Here is a 22,213-nt window from a genome sequence, read left to right on the forward strand (position 1 = left end):
CTTGACAGTGTTTATACAATTCTGTGACAGCATTTAACTGTGGGACAAGTCGGGTCTAATATTAACAGGCCTGGAGCGGCATTGATTTTGAGATAGTTGCAACACTGTTTTGTTCAGCCTTGCATGCGGTGGACCTGTACAAAGGCCTCTACCTATCTATCTATCTCTGTCTGAATTTTAACATGCTTGTTTGTGTCTGAAGACTTGGGGTTCTTTCAAAATCTCGGTCTCACTTCATTTTCTTTCCACTGTCAGCAGTTATAAAACAAATATAAAACGCTTAATAATTCAAAAATTCAAAAATAAAAGTTCACTCCTTAAAATTATTACCAAATTCTGACCCAAGGCCATGAAGACATTCGAAAGGGTAAAGTCAAGAAAATTACTGAGAGTAAAAGAAGTGTGAAATAGGTCCAATGTACTAAATAGAAAATATCCAGGATTCCACAAGTTGCTGTAAGAGCTGCTTACTCATCAGCCACTGAAAAATGTATTTTGATTCACACATCAATCTTCAGTATTTTAAAAATGATTAGTAAATAGAAAAAGATCTTACTGAATAATAGATGGTGCTTTGTGTTTTTGGAGGGAGACATTGTGACACTTACCCACTCAGTCCCTATTTAATTGAACAAAATTTACAATAACATATTTTTGACTTGTGATTAGGCACGGTGGCTCGGTTGTTAGCACCGGTGTCTCACAGCTAGAAGATCCGTGGTTTGTGTCCCAACCTGGGCGTGGTACCTTTCTGTGTGGCATTTGTATGTTCTCCCATTAGACTGTATATAAAGATGGACGTAGCATCTGGCTCCAAAATTGAAGCCCACCCGGAAGTGTCAAAAACTTGCAATATCATGCCGTCCGCTAGGGTTGGCTTCAAAAAGCTTTTTCTCCATAGACCCCAATTCATTTTTGGAAAAAATAAAATTTGATAGACTGATTTTCTACAGCTCAGGATTTTTTTCCCGTTAGTTTTCATGGTCAAAAAGAGAGATCAGGTGGCCGATCTTAAAATAAATCAATACTGAATTTTAAATAAATCGTTAAAGTTGGCGGAGCCAGGGGGCGTGGCTATACTTGATTGACAGTCCCATTGACTGGTCCTGCCCCGAGTTGCTCTCCGGTCTTGCCTGTTTGATGACACTTTTTAGGTCACTGGCTTCAAAAAAATCCAAAATGGCGACCAGGAAGTAGCAAAATCCGGGCTTCATTTTCTCGGCGTTGAAACCAATGGGTGACGTCACGGTTAATTCATGCCTGGTTCTCTCTGTGCATGCGTGGGTTTTCCCCGGTTTCTCTGGCTTCCTCCCACGGTGAAAAAAACATGCTGAGGTTAACTGATGATTCTAAACTGTCGGTAGGTGTGAATGTGTGTGTGCTTGTTTGTGTCTCTGTGGGACTCCTGATCTGTTCCCCCTGCTTTCGCCCTAAGTCAGCTGGGATAGACTCCAGCATCCCTGTGACCCTACAGAGGAATAAGCGGTGAATAGATAATGGATGGACGGATTTATGATTAGACTAAAAAGTAAAAGAACAACTGTAGCTATTTAACCACTGGGCTCGCACTGCCCTTTCCGCTTGACAGTGGAGGCTGCAGTGTCAGGACCGCAGTTGTGGGACCACATTTCTAGGACTTTAGTTTTTCGCAACAGTGGTAACTACTGAATTGGATGACAAGGAAAGTAGTATGAACTAGAAAAGCACTCGGAGAGCGCAGACCTCCGCCAGGCCATCTGTTTGTCTGTCTGTTTGTCTGTTAACAGCATAACTCAAAAAGTTATGGATGGATTTTCACCAAATTTTTACAGAATGTCCGGAAGAACAAAAGTAACAATCGATTAGATTTTGGAGGTGATCCGGATCACCGTCTGGATCCAGGATTTTTTTGAAGGACTCTGTACAATTGAGATTTGGTGAAAATCCGTCCATAACTTTTTGAGTTATGCTGTTAACAGACAAGCAGACAAACAGAGAAACAAACTCCGATGATTACATAACCTCCTGGCGGAGGTAATAAAGACCACATTCATTTGGCCTTCCCCTGCAGTACCCGACGTTTCTGTTGACCCCACTAGATGGCGCTCTCCAGACACAAGTGACCTTTGTTGGTTTATATTCTCTTCTTCTACTTTATCAAAGAAAAGAAAAGTTGATAGTAAGTGTCGAGTGTTTCAGAAGGAGTGGACTACTGAATATTTTTTCGCTGAAGTCCGTTCAAAGGCTGTATGTCTTATTTGCAATGAAACCATTGCGGTTTTTAAAGAATACAATATCAGCCTAGCCTAGCCACGCTAGACCCATGTTCTGAAGGCACAAGGGTCTAGGACCGCTCGACAGGGAGGGAGGCGGGCTAAAAGGTTGTCTTTCAAATCACTCTGCAGCAACTGGGTAGGTATACAACCAATCAGCGCAACGAATAGGCTGACGTAGTTCCTAGAGCGCCGGCGGATTGTGGCTAAGTCCCATTAGCTTCCCAACCAGCGGAGCCAACTGGTATATTAAGGATTTGCCATATCCCGTCGGCATAAGTCCAAATACGTCTTTCTTCTCAATGAAACACTTCAGTGCCGTCCTTTGTTTATCTTTCAAGTTGAATTTTAGCTTCAAATCTTTAAGGGCTGTAGCCAAAGCCGAGTCAAAAGGTAACTGTTTATTGTGCGCCGGTTGTTTCTGTCAGAATCATCGCGCCTCTGTCGTCACTTAGTTATGCCCGCCTTCTGACTCTACACTTCATGGTGATTGGTCCGGCCAGTTTTAGGAGCATCCAGCCTCGAGCCTTATGGAGGGTAACGAGACCCACCCTGGCAGAGAATTAAATTTGTTGCCGTGGGTTGTCTAGCGCGGCTAGACTAATATCAGCCGGCACTTTTCCACAAAGCATGCTAACTACGCTAGCAACCAGTCTGCGCAAGGTTAACTGATGATTCTAAACTGTCGGATTGTGGCTAAGTCCCATTAGGACAGCTACAGCTCAGAGGTTGGCAGCCAGTTTGGAGACTCAGCAAAACACGTTTTTTCGGTAAACTACAATTCAAGAGTCAAGCACGAAAGCAAGTTATTTGCTAGCATTCAAAATAGCAAATACTAGCAAACCTTTCTCCGAAAGAGAGTTTTGGGGAAAAAAATGCATGGTAGAGACATCAGGTCTCCTGTGTCCAGAGAGCAAAAACAAATGTGAAAAAAATAGTTTATCAGCAGGACAGTTACTTGCAGTGGTGAACTAATGGACGAAGACTTAGCCAGCTCACTGAACGAAAAAGCAGAGTCCTTCCAAGCTATATTCATTAGCACTGGACGAAAGTAATGACATAAAAGACACTGCTCAGCTTTTAATTTTTATTAGAGGAATTAATGAACATTTTAAGACAACAGAGGAATGTTTGACCATGGATTCCATGGAGGGGAAAACACGGGGAGAGGACTGTAGGACAGGATGTCTGGGTCATCCAGAGGAGGAAGCTGTCTTGGTGTAAACTTGCCAATGTCACCACGGATGGATCCCCAAACTGGAAAAAATGTCGGGCTCCTGAAAAGAATCCAGGATAAGATGAAGGAGGAAACCCTGAGCTGGATGTGATTTTCCTACACTGCTTAATCCATCAGGAAGTGCTCTGTAAGTCTGTTTTGCATCTTGATCATGTCGTGAAGCCAGTCATAAAACTCGTTAACTTTATACAGTGAGAGGACTTCAGCATCGTTAGTTTATTAAGTTTCTTGGAAGAAACTGATGCTGATCACCAGGATCACATGTAGCTCACACCTATGTGTGTGAGCAGACATTTAGCGTGATGAACATCAACAAAGCACACCACAGATCCCAGTTAACCAATGAACACCTCAGATCCATCCTGAGAATTGCCACCAGACTTTAATGCACTTGCAGAAAAGAGTGACCAACAACATTGTTCCCACTGAAACTGAATGTGAGTATTCTTTGGGGTTTTTGATGCCTTAATGATTGTGAATCAAATTATTTTGTTATTATTGTAGGACACTGTGTTTCTGATATGACACCTTGATTGTTTCAGCATCCAAGTTACTACAGTTGACAGTCACTGATGGCCAGCCAAGCGAGTATTGTTTTATTCATTTATCAGCATATCTTGGGGGTAACCCATGAGCCAAGAAAATGCCTGTGCTTGTGATACAAAGTGATCATGAGCACCGTGGCAGCTAATCAGTAAACCCACAGCCTCTGCTATGCATCTCTTTCCACTACAGCACGGCTTTCAAACAGTATTTGCCTTGTGCTGGCTTTGTGCCTGTAGAAAAATCAAGTCCTTCACCTTTGGCAGCTTTATATTGCCAAGTATACTTTTCTTTCCCTTACCCTCTACTCCACATTTTAAGCCTTTGACTCCAATATTGTTTATGAAAATCCAAGTAATCCTGGTTCATTGTCACTCATTCATTGTCCACTCATGCTGTGTAAGCAAAACAACTTAACACCAGTGTAATTGATCAAAAATGTTGAAGCCAATGCCAACATCATTCCAGTTTTGCGTCTTTGCCGCCCCTTGTTTTCTCTCAGCTCTTACAATACCCATGCTGTGACAGTTTGAGGTCATCGAAGGTGAAAAATAGTTTGAAACCTAAAAACCAAAATGAAAGTGCTAAGAAACTCAACGCCTTTTTAGAAGTCTGACAACATGAAAAGACACACTCCAGTATCTGAGCGAAGGCACTGTCAAATCTTAAAACACATCTCCTCAATTGCTCCTTCCACACAATCTCCTATGTTGGATGTAAAATGAAATCGGCATTAACACAATGAGGACCTTGCATGACGTGCTGCAGCTCAAACTGGTGTGAAAATAGCCAGAAAAACATGCACGAACGAAGAGAATATAACTATCAAGGGTGAACAATAACTGTAGCAGAAGTTGACAAACATTTATTTTCAGTCCAAACAGTTCCAGCTGTTAGAGTCATCGTTGCGTGACATTTAAAATTACGCCAAGTAGACCTGAGGCTAAGCCAAAAGGGTGGAGCTCTCCTGTTCATTTTCCTGCCAAGAGTTTTATGTTTTTTCTGCGAAACGGTGAGAGCTCCCTGCAGCCTTTTATAGGGAAGAAAGATTGCATCCAAAACATGTAGAGGATTTCTACACATCTCAGTTTATCTGGGTTCAAAGAAACCAAATCCAAATATGAAATGATTAGTAAAGGATATGAGCATAGTCGTACAAAAGTTGCTTGAGTTGATGCACTGCTTGATTGCTTTATCCAGTCAACTTAACCGCCCTCTGAGGTTTTTGGGATCAGCAGCACACCAGTCGCTCAGCCACATACTGGCATTTCTTCATCTTTAGTCATGCCATATTTTGTCACACTCGTTGGGTGTGTTGAAAAAGAAAAGGTGTAATTGCCGCCTCATTAAAAACACATTCTTTAGTGGAAAGGGTGGATAGTTGGCAGTAGTATTACTTCGGGGGGGGGGTTTAACTTTAATTTTAAACAAGATTTTGATTTTAATATACAAACATGTGGGACACGAGGCTGACAACAAATCCTCAGATATAGTTTATTATCCACCTAATAAATAGGAGAGAGAACCTGAGACCCTCATGGTGCCATTTCCTCCAGTATTTTGCTCCCTTGTCTTTCTACAGACAGCGAATATAAGCCGTCTTTTTCGTAGAGCTCATGTGAACGACAAAGCCTGTAAAAATGTCCACAACATTTCTCAAACTGGACAGGTAAATTTGTTAGTTAACTGAATGTTTTACGACTTATTTCACGTAAGGCAGAGATTAAGAGAATCAGGTTAGACTGTAATCTCCTAATAAGAAGATGATTTATTTTTGAAACAGAGAAAATACTATTGTGAGTGGGGAAAATAGTCCTTTGAGCAACTGAGCAACTCGTGAGTCATGATCTTAAAAGTTAAATTTTAATCCTGACTAATCATCAATGCTTTGTGGAGTTAAATCATTTGAGCACTGTGGGTTTTCAGTGATGTTCCATTGAGAAGAAGGAAAACACAAATGGAGAACCTGTTAGCGTCAGTACTCACAAGTACACGTGCAGAAATATGCATGTGGTAGAGGGAAGAATGTACGTAAATGTATGTGACTGACAGCTGACCTATATAGGAGGAGTAGGTTTAAAATGCGACTTCTGACACTTTACCAAATGCTTGCAGGACCCGTGAACTTGAGCTCCATGATGTAGGCCAGACGTGAATAAAACATGGTAACCTGAGCTATGGAGCTGGAGGGAACTACACCTGAGCCCAGCCATGCCTCCAAGCACACAGTAAAAGCTTGCACTATCGTAACACTCTTGGAAGGCACATATACATATCTAAGTATGCGAAAGTGTTTATAAGGCACACTGGTGTCAACCCACACAAAAGCTGTGTAGAACATTACATTTAAAATATCACATTGCACATAATAACACACACGAACAAACAGTGCTTTGTTAACTGAAACTCAGGTCATTTGCTGCCTGCAGGCATTGTGGGCTTGTCTTGTCTGCGCAGTTACTCAAGCTGCCGTTTACTCTGTTGGAGCAGTCTGACAGAGGATATCAAGCTGTGTGGACCAAGATGAGGATTATTTTCTTGCTTTTTCTGGTAGGGGTGAAATTTTAAATGATCTCTTATTAAGGAATAATTACCGCTTAAACAAGTAAACCTTTTAAAGCATGGAGCATGCACATTACAGTGATTATTATTAGCCCGAAGTGTATGTTTTGAGACGTGCCTTGCATGTGGTTACTTGCAAACTGAGGACAGTTTTGAACGTCTACATGCATTTAAGATTTAGCTTCTATTACTGTTGACTGCTCAATGGACTACAGGGAAATGTGTAGGGCTGAAAAAATCAGGAAAAACAAGTTCTATGCATTTGAATATGTAAATACAGGCTGTGAGCAAGAACTTCACAGCGCATTGAAGTATATAAACTTAACATAGCCATAATTGTGAGCAGTTACTGGTTTACAAGTTTAAGTTTGCTCATCTATCTATCTATCTATCTATCTATCTATCTATCTATCTATCTATCTATCTATCTATCTATCTATCTATCTATCTAGCTATCTATCTATCGTTATTGTGGTTCTGAGGGTCTAGCTTTGGAGTATCCTGTTGTAATTCAGTTTACCTCAGAATGGTGGAATAACATAGCATCTCTTGCAATAATTTGAAAAACATTATCTCTTATTCACTATGCACGCTGTGTACCTTATGTCAGTGTGATTATTTCGGGGACGGTGCTGGCTTGGGAATTAAGATGAGTCATAAACTTTACGGTCCATGTTTGTGTCTGATTGGGGACTCATTGTATTTCGGTCTCAATCTCGTTCTCCCCTCATTTACTCCTCTAAAATTTCTAATAAATGTAAAACACCTAATAATTCAAAAGGTCTACAATAAAGTTTCAGTCACTAACATTCTTAGGAACTTTTCACCAAAGGCAATGGAGGCTTTGGGAAGGGTGTAGGCTAAAGTCAAGGTAAATATTGTGAATAGAAAGTTTCCGACAGCGTCAAAAGAGCCTATTCAGTCTGAGGGTACTTTTAAAAAAGACTTGCTCGGAAATTCCCATTTTGGGACATAATTGAACACGATAAAGCTTCATATCACCGTTTACAAAAACTCTAATATTTGAAACAATTCAAAGACCGGAGGAAAGGAAAGCTAAATGTGACTTTGAACTGTTGCACCTTATGCACACCAACCTGACACAAAGTGACTGATGTCTGTTTCTCAAACTGAAATCCCGCTGGAGTGGTCACCATTTTTAGAGATCATGAAGTCATTCACGCTGCTGAGGAGAATCTGGAGGCTTAAGATATGACCTTCCTCCGCAAAGGGATAGTGAAACTTGAACAAGTGCATTAAGGTTTAAGGCTATGTAAATATATAATGCAACAAGAATCCTTCTCCTGTGATGTTTTCCGGTGAGGCCGTGAACTTTTTGAAATAACCTTGCAAAGGCTCTGCAGCAGCCTGGAAATTAAAATGTCGGCTGCACCTCTTTCTGCCTCGTATTTTTGGCCTGCTCTCCACCAAATACAAATCTAAATAAAATACCCACCATATATCATTAATTGAACTGGAAATGTCAAGTTGGCCATATGTGTAAAAGTGTTTCTGTGTGTGATAGCTTTGCTCTGTGGTAGGAGGTTGACCTGACAGTTGGTGTGATTAATCTCTCTTTCAGTATACACCGGGAGGTTCCAAAAAGCCTGCATGTAGCAAAAACTAATAAATAGAGCTAAATTAACATTTGTCATGGTAGGAGCAATATGTAAGAAAAAGGACTTCAAAAATAATCCTGTGACAAAAACAACAATGAAAATCTACCAGTGAGGTTTCCATTAAAAAAAAAAAAAGAAAGAAGAGAAAACCTAACAATCAAAAACTGTAAAATTAAATAAATTGGTAAAATTACACCATGTGCTTATGATGCAATTTTGTAACATAATCCTTTTTTTTTGGCAAATTTAGTAACAATAAAACGGCATCATTTTATGGTCATGCATTGTAGAAAAATGAATCAAAATGGAGATTTTTTGATGTGGACATTGTGTAGTTTTGTCCTGTTCAATAAGCATGCACATTGATCATTTTTTCTGTGATTTTACTAGATATTTTTTGCAATTTAATAATTAAGGACTTAATAATTAAGTCCTTAATAGTCATATTTTTTAAAAAAATTTCAAGTGCCAGTATATAATTGTAAAATACAATAAAAAACAGAAAAAAATGTAATTCAATGGCCAAATGGTGTAAAAGAACAAATTACTGTTTTAAGAAGACAGGTTTATAAAAAGATTATAAAAATAAAGATTTTTGATGTGGACGTTTTTTTTCCCAATTTGGGCCTGTATTTATATAGACTATATGTAAATGCTAACCTTTATTCTCTGCCTTTACCAGTAATTATCTGCAATTTAACAATACTTGGAATATCTTTGAAAAAAATCACAGATAGTATGTAGACAATCTAGACAAAGCTATGAAACTAAACACCAAAAAGGAAAATCTGTGTAAATGAGCAGTGAATGCCATGAAGTGAGATGCACCTATCGAGTATCTTGGAGTTAATGCTGAATTAAAAGCACTTTAAATGTTCTCTGTGATAACTTGGACGACTTTCATCTTGTTTTTCCGTTACAGGTTGCCTTCGCAGCCCTGGGAGCGTGTCATGGCAGTGAGCACAACAGACTGGCTAAACGGGTAAATGTTTAATGTTGAAATAAAATCCAACTTAAATGTTTTCTGTCTCACTGAAATTGTAATGATTGAGTATTTGATTCATTTTCTGGCTTTCACCAGGATGTCTTGTTGCGTTCCAAAAGACGATGGGTCTTGTCTACCATTGAACTAGAAGAAGAAAAGAAAGGGACGTACCCGATGATAATTTCACAGGTGAGGAAATCGTTTTGTAAATAAAGTCAGAAATAAATGGTGTTCCTGAGTATTCTGGCCTGTTGAAATATGCAAAAACTAACACTTCAGTTGTGTGTGTCTCTTGACTAGATGTTTAATGACAAGACTGAAGGGAAAAACTTTAAGTTCAAGATAAGCGGAGAAGGTGTGGATACTAATATATTCTCTATTAATGAAAAAACGGGAATCGTCTATGCACGCAGAGCTGTGGACAGAGAGGAAAAAGACACATACCACGTGAGCTATTAGTGAAATACCAATCACAATGGATATTAAATACACTTAATATTGACTTTTACCCAATGCAAAATAACTTACATGAGTACTTTTATCGACAGATCAAGTTTGACGTCTTGGAAAAAGAGACCAATGCCCAAATAGACAAGGAACTGTCTTTTGATGTAGAAATAAAGGATATAAATGACAACCCACCAGTGTTTTTCAGCTCTAAAATAGTAGCCGATGTGGAAGAAAATAAGGAAGAAGGTGAGTATACAATTTGGTAAATGATTCCTACAGTATGCACATTTGCCACCTACAGTCACAGGGCCTCAACCATCCAAGAAGTACAAAATATAATAAAAAGAAATAAAACAGATACAAGGATGCTGAAAGGCTGTTATTGAATTTTCATCAAGTTTAAAGGGTTATGTGGGAAATTAATCATTTCAATCCTGGGCTTCGTCTTTCATCTGATCTTGTACAGTCATAATTTGCACTTCTGTCATTCCTGACCTCATCCTGGTTTTATGACCTATTATCTCTCCATGGTTTCCTTTCCTTCTTCAAGGGTACTTGCCAGTGCAGGTGCAGGCCAGTGACAGAGACCAGAAAAACACAGACAACTCAAAATTCGATTTCACCGTGCTTTCACAGTTTCCAAAAGAGCCCAAGATTGATGTGTATCAACTCGACGAGAGAATGGGTCAGCTTACCTTTAAAGGATGCTTTGACTACGATGTGAGACTCCACTCAGCTTGTTGCATCTTAATCAGTGGGCTGTTGCATATAGATGAACATGGGCACACATGCTGCTTTTGCATTTCAAATGTCTTTCTTCTTTTTTTTGTTTTGCATATGTTTCAGAAAGCAAAGAGGTATAAAATTATCGTTCAAGCAAAAGACCGTGGCACCCCACCACTTTCCTCCACCTGTGTCGTCTTTCTCAATATTCATGACAGAAACACTCATCTACCGACGTTCAACCAGACTGAGGTAGTTATTATTAGAATTATCAAAGTTGCTTTTGAGAGTGATGTATTTTGTTAATTTTTTACTTTTCTGCTTTTCTAGTACCACGCTCAGGAAGATGAAATGGTCACCAAAAACGATATTTTGAGAATCAAAGTTGAGGACAAAGACACTCCCAATACTGATGGCTGGCGTGCCAAATATTTCTTCATTAAAGGGAATGAGGATGAGATGTTTGACATTACAACTGACCCAAAAACAAATGAGGGTATCGTGAGCATTGTCAAGGTGATTCATCTCACTCTGCTAGAAACATAGGTCATTCACTGAGCTAAAAGTCCTACAGCCTTTTATCATACACATCAGAAGCACTAGCTGCACTTGCACTGACCTAAACTTGTGTGTTTCGTGTGTATGTGTGTCTTTTGTTATGTTGTTTTTCCAGAAAAAGAATTTTGATCTGACAACTGTTCTTGACCTGGAAGTTGGAGTGAAAAATGTTGAAGAATTGTTCGTTTGTAAGAATAAATCTGCTGATTCCAAAGCCACATCTGTGTCTCCAACTCCAAATTCAGTCAGAATGACAGTGAAGATGGTAGATGCCAATGATCCACCAGACTTTGGCAGAGCTACATCTGATGTGTACCACAAGGAAGAAGAAATGCCAGGAAAGGTTCTTTTCACTCCAAAAGTCAACGACGTAGACTCCAACGGCTTCAGGTAGGCTCTCTACACTCTGTATGCCTGCCGAGCTTCATACACGTCGAGTTCAGATATTATTCCATTGTCAGATCATGAAAAAATGCACTATGGTGTAATATTTAGCGTGAAAACAGTGTCTGTGTTATATTTATTCAGGCAAGTGCCATTTGCTTTCACATTTCAACAAGACAGGCAACTGCAGGTCGATTTATTATACAAAAAGCCAATACAAATTTCCTTTAAAAAACTGTAATCTTTCAAGCTATGAAAGAATGGAACACACTACCTGTAGCTTTGACAAACATCAAGCATGAAACTGTGTTTAAGAGCAGAATAAAAATGTTCGTAGGAGAGTCTTATTTGGTCTAGTAGAAAACCAAAATTATATGAATATATGTATGTATATGTATACATGTATATATATATATATATATACATATATATACGTGTGTGTGTGTGTGTGTGTGTGTGTGTGTGTGTGTGTGTGTGTGTGTGTGTGTGTGTATGCACATATTTATATATATCTTTTGTGCCGTGGTATTTTGCATGCTGCTCTCGTGTGCTTCTGTTAAGTGGAGTTCAGTCAAGGCACGATGAACTACGGTACTATATACTGTATAATGAACTAAAATCTGCGACTATTTAAGTGAGTGGTTTTACTACAGATGTTAGAATTAATTTGTTTATTGCGCAAGGATGGCGAATTGCTTTGGATGAACTTTTGAAGCTTGTAAGTCACAGGATGAACTTTTAATATTGTTTGTGTGTATATATATGGTTTTTAATTTTATTTTTGTACCTTTGACATATGTATGAATTGTATTGTATTTAAAATGTTACTTTTGAATAGGACCCCAGGAAGATTAGCTGACCTAAGGATACAGCTAATGGGGATCCTAATAATAAACAAATAAACAAATAAAAATGTATTATAGAATTCAATGAAACAATGTGTGAAAATACAGTTTTTTGCACCATGGAACAATGAAACATGGAAACAGCTACGTTGTTCCATGGTGCAAAAAACTGTATTTTCACTCAAAAAAAGGCTGTAAAATTGCAAGATGCTCATGTTTTTAGGGGTAGGACTAGCCATCTAAGCAAAATAAGTGAAGATGTGTGTGTGTGTGTGTGTGTGTGTGTGTGTGTGTGTGTGTGTGTGTGTGTGTGTGTGTGTGTGTGTGTGTGTGTGTGTGTGTGTGTGTGTGTGTGTGTGTGTTTTTAACCCAAACCATCTGCTTTTCCTTGTTACAACTATGTATTTTCAAAAACAGGCAAAATGTAGATCTCGCAGTTTTACAGTCTTTATTAGGAAATTACATACATTTTCAAGTGTTGCATAAGTGTTCAAATACATTTTGGGGACACTTTGTAGTTGGATGCTAATTATTGCATAGGTTTAATAACCTAAATTCCAATCATTTGGTGCCTGTATGAATGCATATGTGATTAATTACTTAATTAATTACTGAATAGTGCTTCATCGTAGAGTTTAAATTGCCAGCAATGATGCCAGATGGTGATAGAGGGCAGATTCTGGAACTTCTAGCTTGTTAGTCGTTCTTATTAGAGAACAGTCCACTGCAAACATCCATTAGTTTGTGCATTATTCACAAATTCCAATTCAAAATGGCTTCAGTAAACACACAACTGTTCTGTTAGGGGCCCCATGAGACACTATGGTAGATAACACACACACACACACACACACACACACACACACACAGAGACATCGCTGTATACTACATTTCATCAGTAATGTACACGTCTCTTTAGATTCTTACCATGCATATCTGCAAAACTATATTACTGCAGACTATATAGACAAGATGGACACTGCAGCCAAGTCTAAAAAGTGCAGTCAATATGGAAGTGCACTAAAGCTGCATTCTGTCCAAAGACCAGCAGATGGCGACTCCTCTGCTTGCAAAAACCTGATAGAAGTCTGTGAGAACATGGCTCTACTTCTGCACTAACTTTTTACCTCAGTAAACATTTTACTGATAAGCCTATCATCCCAATTCCTAGTTTCAAGTCTTCGCTCAAACAGCATGATATTCATTTTGCAGACTATAGTCCCATGTAGAGTAAGTTACAGTTCAGTTTCTTCCATCTGTGTCGTCTTTCTCAGTATTATTGACGAAAACACTTACCTACCGACGTTAAAGGAGAGTCAGGTCGGGATTTTTAGAATTATCAGTTCTTAGCCATTGTTTTTTCTTAGCCATTGTTTTTATTTCTAAGCCATTGTTTTTATCCATTATCATTTTATTGTATTTTATTTGTTGCTTGCTCTGTGAAGCACTTTGATCTGAAAGTGCTATATAAACAAAATTATTATTATTATAAGTTAGAGGATAAAACATAGCAGCTATATCCATCTTTATTGTTTTTTTTTATTCATGCAGTTTTTGGCCCTAATCGTGAATATAACTTGTTACAAATTACCTGACAACATGGCATACTGTATTCAACGTGCAGTGTAGTAATTGTGCCTGTCACTGTGTGCATATACCCTTTTTTAGTTAGTCTTGAGTCTCAGGTTGGAAATGACCAGTAAGCTCCATTTGAGAGTAAAGCTACACTTCAGCATTTTTCCAAAATATATATTCTACTCCACTCTCCGATTTCTCCTTCTGTGACCAGGTATGTGTTGTTAGACGATCCAGCTGACTGGGTAGCCATTGACCCGGAAACAGGAACACTCAAGTCGACTAAGAAGATGGACAGAGAGTCACCCTTTGTTGATAAACATAATGTTTACAAGGTTGTCATTGCTGCCATAGATGATGGTAGGAAGGAGTTTTGCTCTATATTGTAAGCAAAAACAGTCTGGATAATTGGCTAACTGAAAGCTTTGATTATTGAAGGGATGTTTTTTCTTTTGCTGTGATTTCCAAGGTGAACCTCCGGCTACAGGCACATGCACTGTCCAGATCCACCTGAGGGATATCAACGACAACACACCAAAGCTGGTCAATAATAGCCTCATTTTGTGTGGAAACAAAGCTAAGAAGATCAAAGTGTCTGCCAAGGACTTGGATCAAACACCTTACAGTGGACCCTTTTCCTTCTCCCTGGCAGGTGATAAATCTCTGAAGGAGCAATGGAAACTAGACCCTAACTTTGGTTAGTACATATCTCTAAATTCTCATTAATAAAACCGCACTTTTCAGTCAAACAACAACTAGACACGTCTCTTTACATCCCACACCAGGTATGGAGGTTGGCCTTGTTAGCCTGAAGACGCTTCCTTACGGTAACTACTCAGTGCCCTTTAAGATCCTCGACCAACAGAACATACCTGGAGAAGATACCCTGGAAGTGATGGTGTGCGACTGTGAAAAAGGTGATGTTTGTCGTGACAAAAAGCCCCTCTCAGCCAGCTTCGGAGATGCCGGCATCGGACTGCTAATTGCAGGATTGCTGTTGTTTTTGTGTGAGTATGGGAATCTGAACGCAAGTACGACCTCAACGCAAAACAATCAAATAGCTTGATTGAGTTTTCATCATTTTAAGATAGTCTTTTTAGATAATTTTGCTTCTTAAAGTTAAATTTGTGGATTGATGTTAGTATGTAGATGTTCTAAACCCTTTCTGGTGAATATTGAGTGTTTTCTTTTTTGACCTTGTTACCGCGTCTATATGATGCTTTCCATCTGCTAAAAAAACATGTCATGAGTGAAAAAAGCAATCGGCACCATAACTGTATAGTTTCAATCTCGAAACTTTGGTGTACTGATGGCAAATCTTAAAAAGAACACTGATTTAGACAGCTACATTTTGAGAAGTAACAATCCCTTTAACCCTTTGGTGCACAAGATGGGTCAAGAGATACCCATTTTCCATTGAATATAGATGATTTTTTGATCCATGTTGTGCATCAGAGGGATAACTTGTTGGCTTTTATTACCATTATTCATCTGTGGAATTAGTTTTCTGTTCGAACATGCAGTGTTGAATTACTCCAGTGTTATAATTTGCTATCATGTAGCGTGGAACAGGTTTATAGGGGTTTAGGAGTTCAATCAGTGACTGAAGATGGACTTGAAACATAACGGAACTGATTTTCTGCTGGAGTTGCCCCTGTTTTAATATGCATCTAACTATACTCCTGAATATGACTTATGATTGCAAAACATTATCAGTTTAAAGAAAAAACATTTAAAACACTTCAGGAAGCAGCTCATAGGCAGCTTAACGGTACGAATTACAATCATATGTAAGACTTTTGAAAATAAAACATGTACTCCTGGTTTATAGTGCTTTTTAAAATATCTGTCAACAGTACTGCTACTCATCTTCATGTGCGAGTGTGGAAAGAAGACATTTGAGTACATGGAACAGGACGAGGGCAACCAGACTCTTATCAAGTACAACCAAGAGGGAGGGGGCTCTGCATGCAAGGTGGGTTGGTTGTGTGGGCGAAACTGCAAATTAGAACAATAAGACAGTGTAAATATGCTGTAGAAAATGATCTGTTTTCTTTTTCACTCTTCACGCTAGGCTGAACCCACCCTTCTCCTGACACCTACAAAAGGCATATCTGTGGTGGATGGCATCAAGCAGGGCACGATCCGGGTACTTTTCCTCTAAATCCATAGACTCTCATTCCTCTTCTCACACACCGGCAGTAGTTGTGTCAGTATGAGAATAAAAAACACCAGGTAGAGAAACCGAAGAAGTTGCATAGAAAGAATGATCAGTGTTTTAGTACATGTGTTTGTTAATCCTGCTAAAATATTAATGATAGTTAGAATCCACATGTCGTGTTCTTATCTTAATCACAAGCAGGCATGTGATCCCACGTGTTGGTTTAGATTTATGCTCCAGACAAGAAAAGGATGGCGTTTGCACAGGGTTATGTGACAAGCAGCTGTCATGTTTAAGAAGACGAGGACGAGCTTGTTCCTCTTTGGATGTATTTAACATTTACCGCAGTTCACTGTGAAGTTTAAGGAATTAAATAATTGGAATGGATGTATCAATAAATCTTCCTACCTAAAAGTTTACTATCCAAACGTTGATCCTGTGGGTTAATTTCTTCATTAAAATGCTTTGTTAACTACTGTAGGCTCTAATATATACTTTATTAATTTGTTCTGCTCCACCAGATGACTGAGATGGCTCCAGTAATGACCCAAGACGTGGACAGGTTCAACACATCATACACCATGGTGAGTAACAGGCCTTTAAATCTTTTACTTTGTGTGTTTGAATGCCTGCAGAGTAAAAGATTTACTTTAAAAATGTGCTTTACTCTTGCAGGACTTGAAAATCAGATTACACAAACAGTAAATTAACTTTTACCGTTTAATGGCGCACGCAAATCTGATCAGGAATGTTGGGCTTGTTGCCCTCCACTGTGCTCTTATATCTCCAGCAAATGAACTCTAACATGACTTCAATGGGAATGCATCCAAGAGACAGTGTCAGGAGCCATGAGGGCCAAATGATGGTGAGTGATTAAAACTGCAATGACAATACTGTTGACATGTGATGGCACTGCATGTTATGACACGGCGTCTATGAGCTCCACTCCTTTCATAGGTATTTGTGAATCTGCACACTGCCTGCTTTCATCCAGAAGAGGGGGTCTGAACCCGTATTTTAAGAAAAGGAGGAGATTTATCCAAATAGTCTGTGGGTTAATCTGTGACTACTAGTGTGACTGTTGTTTGGAACAGTATCTGAACTTATGAGCTTCAATGATTTGCTTTTACAAATATTCTAGTCTTTTCCTCGAATCCTTTACAGAACAGAGATCAAAAATGCCATTATTAATGTGTCAAAAAAATGTAAGAAAAAATACATAGAAGTACAGTGTCTGGTGTCAGGTCAAGTGAGGACAAAACCCTAATCTGAATGGTGTGGGTTTTTTTAGAACAAGTACTCTACATGGACTACAAACAGGATGAACACCTATCAGGTAAGTAGTCCTTACATAAATAGGTAATGTATGAACCCAACAAGCCTGAACAGTTCATGTATTTACGTTACGCTCGGAGCTCAATCCTCCTCTCTGTCAACAGAGCAATTCATCACACTACATGCGTTCCATAAGCCTGCGATCAAACCAGCGCATTGCAGATCACATCGACAGGGTAAGAGAAGTTCATCACATCACGCTTGAATTTAGTGATGATCAAATTCAATAGATCACGAAGGTTGTGATGAAAGAAGTGGCCATGAACATAACATACAATAAGAGTGAATCATTTCGCTAAATGTATTTTTAATATTTTTTTTTGCTAAATGATGCCAAAACAAATGTTTTTGTTTCACTCCTAAATCCCACAGAGACTCTACATGATTGATGGAATGCCCGTGGACTACCCTGTGTACCAACCCTACAAGTACGCCTACGAGGGACAGGGGAGCAAATGTCAGTCACTGGATGAGCTGTCCGTCACCAACCTGAGTGATGACTTACAGTTTCTGGATGATCTGGGGCCAAAGTTCAAGACCTTGGGAGACATCTGTCAGAAGAAAATTCAAGAGAAAAACACACAGCTTTAAAAGGCTCAGCTGGAATGTAACTTTAATGCCAAGCAAATCACTCTTCACTTTGGGTTTTTTGTGACTGTAATTCTGGATTGAACTGGCTGGAGGTGATGCACCACAATGGACGGATTTTGTGCTTGTACATTATGGACTTTAACATCTCAAGCATTTTAAGCCAGACACTGTTTGCTTGCATCGATCTGTGAAGCGAGGATTATGCAGTACTAGCAGCTGTATTTTGCTTGCTTGAAGATGGAATGAATGTATGCACTGCACACCCTTTCACGCTCTGGTGATTTTGAAATGTTTCATCTTGAAAGTGACTGGGTGTGTTTGCTTGTTTCTTACTTTGCCACATTAACAGTCGTTGTTGCCTCTTGTCAGCGCAAGATCTCTTGCTCTTCGGGTTTTGTGAGCACAGTATTATTTTAAAACTTAACAGACGTTCATATGTGGAAACTGGGATGTTTTCTTTTGTTAGATGTTAGATACATTGTTTCTCACTGTCACGGTTGTGACTGCACTCTTTTGTAAAGAATCCTTGATAAGCAGCAGAAATCCTAACTGGTTGAAGTAGTTGTCTAGCAGTAACTAAACAATGGTTTTGTTCCTAGAAACTGTAAATATCTGTGGTCTTTTTTTTAGAAATGATTTGGTGACGCAGCAGTGTGAAACATCACAAAGTTCATTTTTTGTTTGGTTTTCTTATGTGTTTTTTTTTTTCATCGTTTGTCGGAAACATGTATTTTTTGTTTTTAGAAAACAAATTGAAATGTATTATTTGGAAAGATGTTTTCATTCGCCATTACTAAAAGCAGTTGCAGTCATTGGGATGAAATAGTTTAACTGGACAGAAGGGAAAGAAGTGTTGGGTTAATGAAATAATTATAAGAAAATCATATGAAAAAATAAAGCCACTGTAACAAATTGAAAGTGTTAAGATCTATTCTCACACAGACGACTTTTCAGTTGAACCATAACAATTACAACTACTAATTCATTTTAATTTTACACAATAATAGACGCTCAACCTTTTGACGATGACAAAAACTGCTGTAAAGGTGGCAGCACTAACATTGTTTCATGTGAGGAGTTCAGAAGTTGAGGTGCAGTTTTCTCACTGTGATGTTTTTCCCATGAAAACCCCACCTCACCCTGTGGGTACCTCCACTGTATCCACAACAACCTTCAGCTTGTGAAATGTTGGCAGTTGTTTTCTATAGTTTGAACTTGTGTTCTCTCAGCTCGTTGTTATTTGAGGTTTTTGTGTGTCCATCAGTCTGTCAGCAGACGCGGCAGAACTTGTTTCGCATAAATACCCATCACCCATCAGAGGCTCCGGGTGTAGTTAAGGTGTGGCACAGGGAGTGATATGGAAGTCTGAAACTCAGAGCTAGTTTGACAAACACGTATGACTCAGAAACAAACTCAACATACATCAAATATCTTCAACCCTTATTGTTCCACAAGCGGAAATACCTTTTGCAGCAGGGCACGACAAAAATACAAAACATGAAGCACAGACTTGGAAAACAACACGACTATCGAGGAGACTGCAACCGCCAGTTTTTCAGGCTACAGCAGGACATATGCAAACAGCAAACAAATGATAAGAAATGATCTGAATCAAGAGACACAAGGGAGCATGAAAGCAACTCAAAGCAACTCATAGTCTGCTGTAAATTATTCAGAGAAATAACAAATACACTGGTCCAATAGCTAATTTTGGTGCTATTTAAATACATTTCAATGTTTTAAAATGCTAAAAGTTCAAATAAACCATCCATCCAAGACAGCATTAGAAAAGGAGTTCGAAGCAAAAGTCCAATCTTTATAATTGCAGCTATGGGAGAGGAAAAGTCCTTGTTATAGATTTGTTCTCCAACGATGTTGCTTCTTTTCATGACTGATCTATGAACCCAGTGGGCATTTCTAATACAAACACATTAGAGCACTCTCTCTATCCCAAAGTAAGTTTGCCGTTCCACTAGCTTGGCAGTTTGCCTTTAATTGCCACACAGCTTTCCATTCTCCCACACAGGGTGTTGTCAGGTTACAGTTATCTTTTTTCCTGAGAACTAATTTCATCATGGCTGCGGGCAAACGGGTTCAGAATCATGCACATGGACATGCACAGTCATGTAAAAAAAAAAAAAAAGCAATGGGTAGAATTTGTAGGCTTTTTTTGACATATGAAACAGTGGGGTGTTTACTCGAAGTGATACTTAGAAGATTCTTTAACTGTCTTATTAAGAAAAAGTTGAAAACTATATTAAACTGTATGAAATTGTGTATATCTCACGGCATATTTCACTTTTCAATTCAGTTCAATTCAGTTGAGTTCAATTTTATTTACATAGCGCCAATTACAGGTCAAATTGTCTCAAGAGGCTTTCCAGAACCCATATGCATGAACCCCCAGAGCAAGCCCTAAAGTGACAGTGGCAAGAAAAACTCTCTTTTAACAGGGAGGAAACCTTGGGCAACACAAACGCTTAAACAACTGCGGTTAAAAGTTGAGGTTGACCACGTAGCTAATTTGAACGATTAACTGGCACTGATGTGGGTTTTGTAAAGTGGTGGTGGTTTTAGCTCCAGCAGTAACCGATAGCTGCACAGACTCCACCAGTGACGTTTTGTGTGGAGGTTGTACCTGAGATAATCTATATTTAAATGAACGATTACTTTCTATAGAACAGATTTGTTCAGGTTGTTGGTTATAATGTCCTGCCTAAAGTGTACTGTCTTGTTTTTTTAATAAAAGCAGGGATTGTTCATGTCCAGCAATTTGTTTTCTTTGACTGTGTGTGTGTGTTATTATAAATAAATGCCAGTTATTCTGCAATTGTTGTTTTCCTGCTCCAGTCTACCACTATTACATTACCCTTTAAAAGTCTACCATCCTACACAAAAGAGCTCCATCCATGAAACAAAGTGCTGTGTGACCCAAAAAACACTTCAGGTGTGATTCTACAATCATAAAATGTTCTACAAATTTGCAGTCCTCAGGCCTCACAGTTATATCAGATCTGCTTATGCAAGTAAACTTTCACTAACTTGGAAACAGAAGCACAACAGAAATGGAAAACTAACAAAAACACACACATTTTCGCTTCCAGATACAAGGGAGCATGAAAGACATACACTGCTCAAAAAAATTAAAGGAACACTTTGAAAATACATCATATTTCAATACGGGGAAAAAACAAACTGGATATTAGCATTGATATGGACTGGTTAATGTGTTAGGTATGAAAATTGCCACATTGTTTGATGGGAATGAAAACTATCAACCCCCCAGGAGGGCTAAATTCAAGACACCCCAAAATCAAAGTGAAAAACTGATGTGGCAGGCTAGTCCATTTTGCTGAAATTCCTTGGCAGAAACTCAAAATGGTATTCAGTAGTTTGTAAGACCTCCATGTCCTTGTATGCATGACTGACGATGTCGGGACAAGCTCTGAATGAGACGACAGATGGTGTCCTGGGGTATCTCCTCCCAGAACTGGACCAGGGCATCGCTGAGCTCCTGGACAGTCTGAGGAGCAACCTGATGGTGTCAGATGGAACAAAACATAATGTTCCAAAGGTGTTCTATTGGATTCAGGTCAGGTGAGCATGGGAGCCAGCTAATGGTATCAGTTCCTTCATCCTCCAGGAACTGCATGGGTTCTCTTACCACATAAGACTGGGCATTGTCGTGCACCAGAAGGAATCCAGGACCACTGCACCAATGTAGGGTCTGACAATGGGTCAAAGGATTTCATCCTGATACCTAATGGCAGTCAGAATGCCGTTGTCCAGCCTGTAGAGGTCTGTGTGTCCCTCCATGGATATGCCTCCCCACACCATCACTGACCCACCACCAAACCGGTCATGCTGAACAATGTTACAGGCAGCATAACGTTCTCCACGGCTTCTCCAGACCCTTTCATGCCTGTCACATGCGCTCAGGGTGAACCTGCTCTCATCTGTGAAAAGCACAGGGCACCAGTGGTGGACTTGCAAATTCCTGTGTTCTATGGCAAATGCCAGCCTTGGTGCCAGTCAGCGAGCACAGCGGGCACTAGAGGATGCTGGGCCCTCAGACCACTCTCACTACATCTCTTTCTGATTGTTTCATCAGAGACATTCATACCAGTGGTCTGCTGGAGGTCATTTTGTAGAGCTATTGCAGTGCTCATCCTGTTCCTCCTTCCACAAAGGAGCAGATACCTGTCCTGCTGATGGGTTGAGGACCTTTGACAGCCCTGTCAAGCTCTCCCAGACTAACTGCCTGTCTCCTGGAATCTCCTCCATGCGCTTGAGACTGTGCTGGGAGATGCAGCCAAACCTTCTGGCAATGGCACGCATTGATGTTTCATCCTGGAGGAGTTGGACTGTCTGTGGAACCTCTGTAGGGTCCAGG

General features: G+C 39.4%; 1 protein-coding gene across 1 annotated transcript; it reads left to right on the forward strand.

Annotated features, from left to right (window-relative positions):
* The first annotated feature begins 5,961 nt into the window (after positions 1-5,961).
* cdh26.1 (cadherin 26, tandem duplicate 1) lies at positions 5,962-20,588 on the forward strand. Its single transcript, XM_022203392.2, has 19 exons — positions 5,962-6,582; positions 9,136-9,195; positions 9,295-9,387; positions 9,499-9,645; positions 9,747-9,894; positions 10,199-10,368; positions 10,495-10,623; positions 10,702-10,887; positions 11,045-11,319; positions 13,948-14,093; positions 14,203-14,430; positions 14,519-14,740; positions 15,590-15,708; positions 15,808-15,882; positions 16,416-16,478; positions 16,685-16,759; positions 17,186-17,230; positions 17,334-17,405; positions 17,602-20,588. Exons 1-19 carry the CDS (start codon positions 6,556-6,558, stop codon positions 17,818-17,820), a joined length of 2,499 nt encoding a protein of 832 aa, XP_022059084.2. The 5' UTR covers positions 5,962-6,555; the 3' UTR covers positions 17,821-20,588.
* Positions 20,589-22,213: the final 1,625 nt, after the last annotated feature.

This window comes from Acanthochromis polyacanthus, chromosome 6 (genome assembly GCF_021347895.1).
Source record: "Acanthochromis polyacanthus isolate Apoly-LR-REF ecotype Palm Island chromosome 6, KAUST_Apoly_ChrSc, whole genome shotgun sequence".
NCBI lineage: Eukaryota > Metazoa > Chordata > Actinopteri > Pomacentridae > Acanthochromis > Acanthochromis polyacanthus.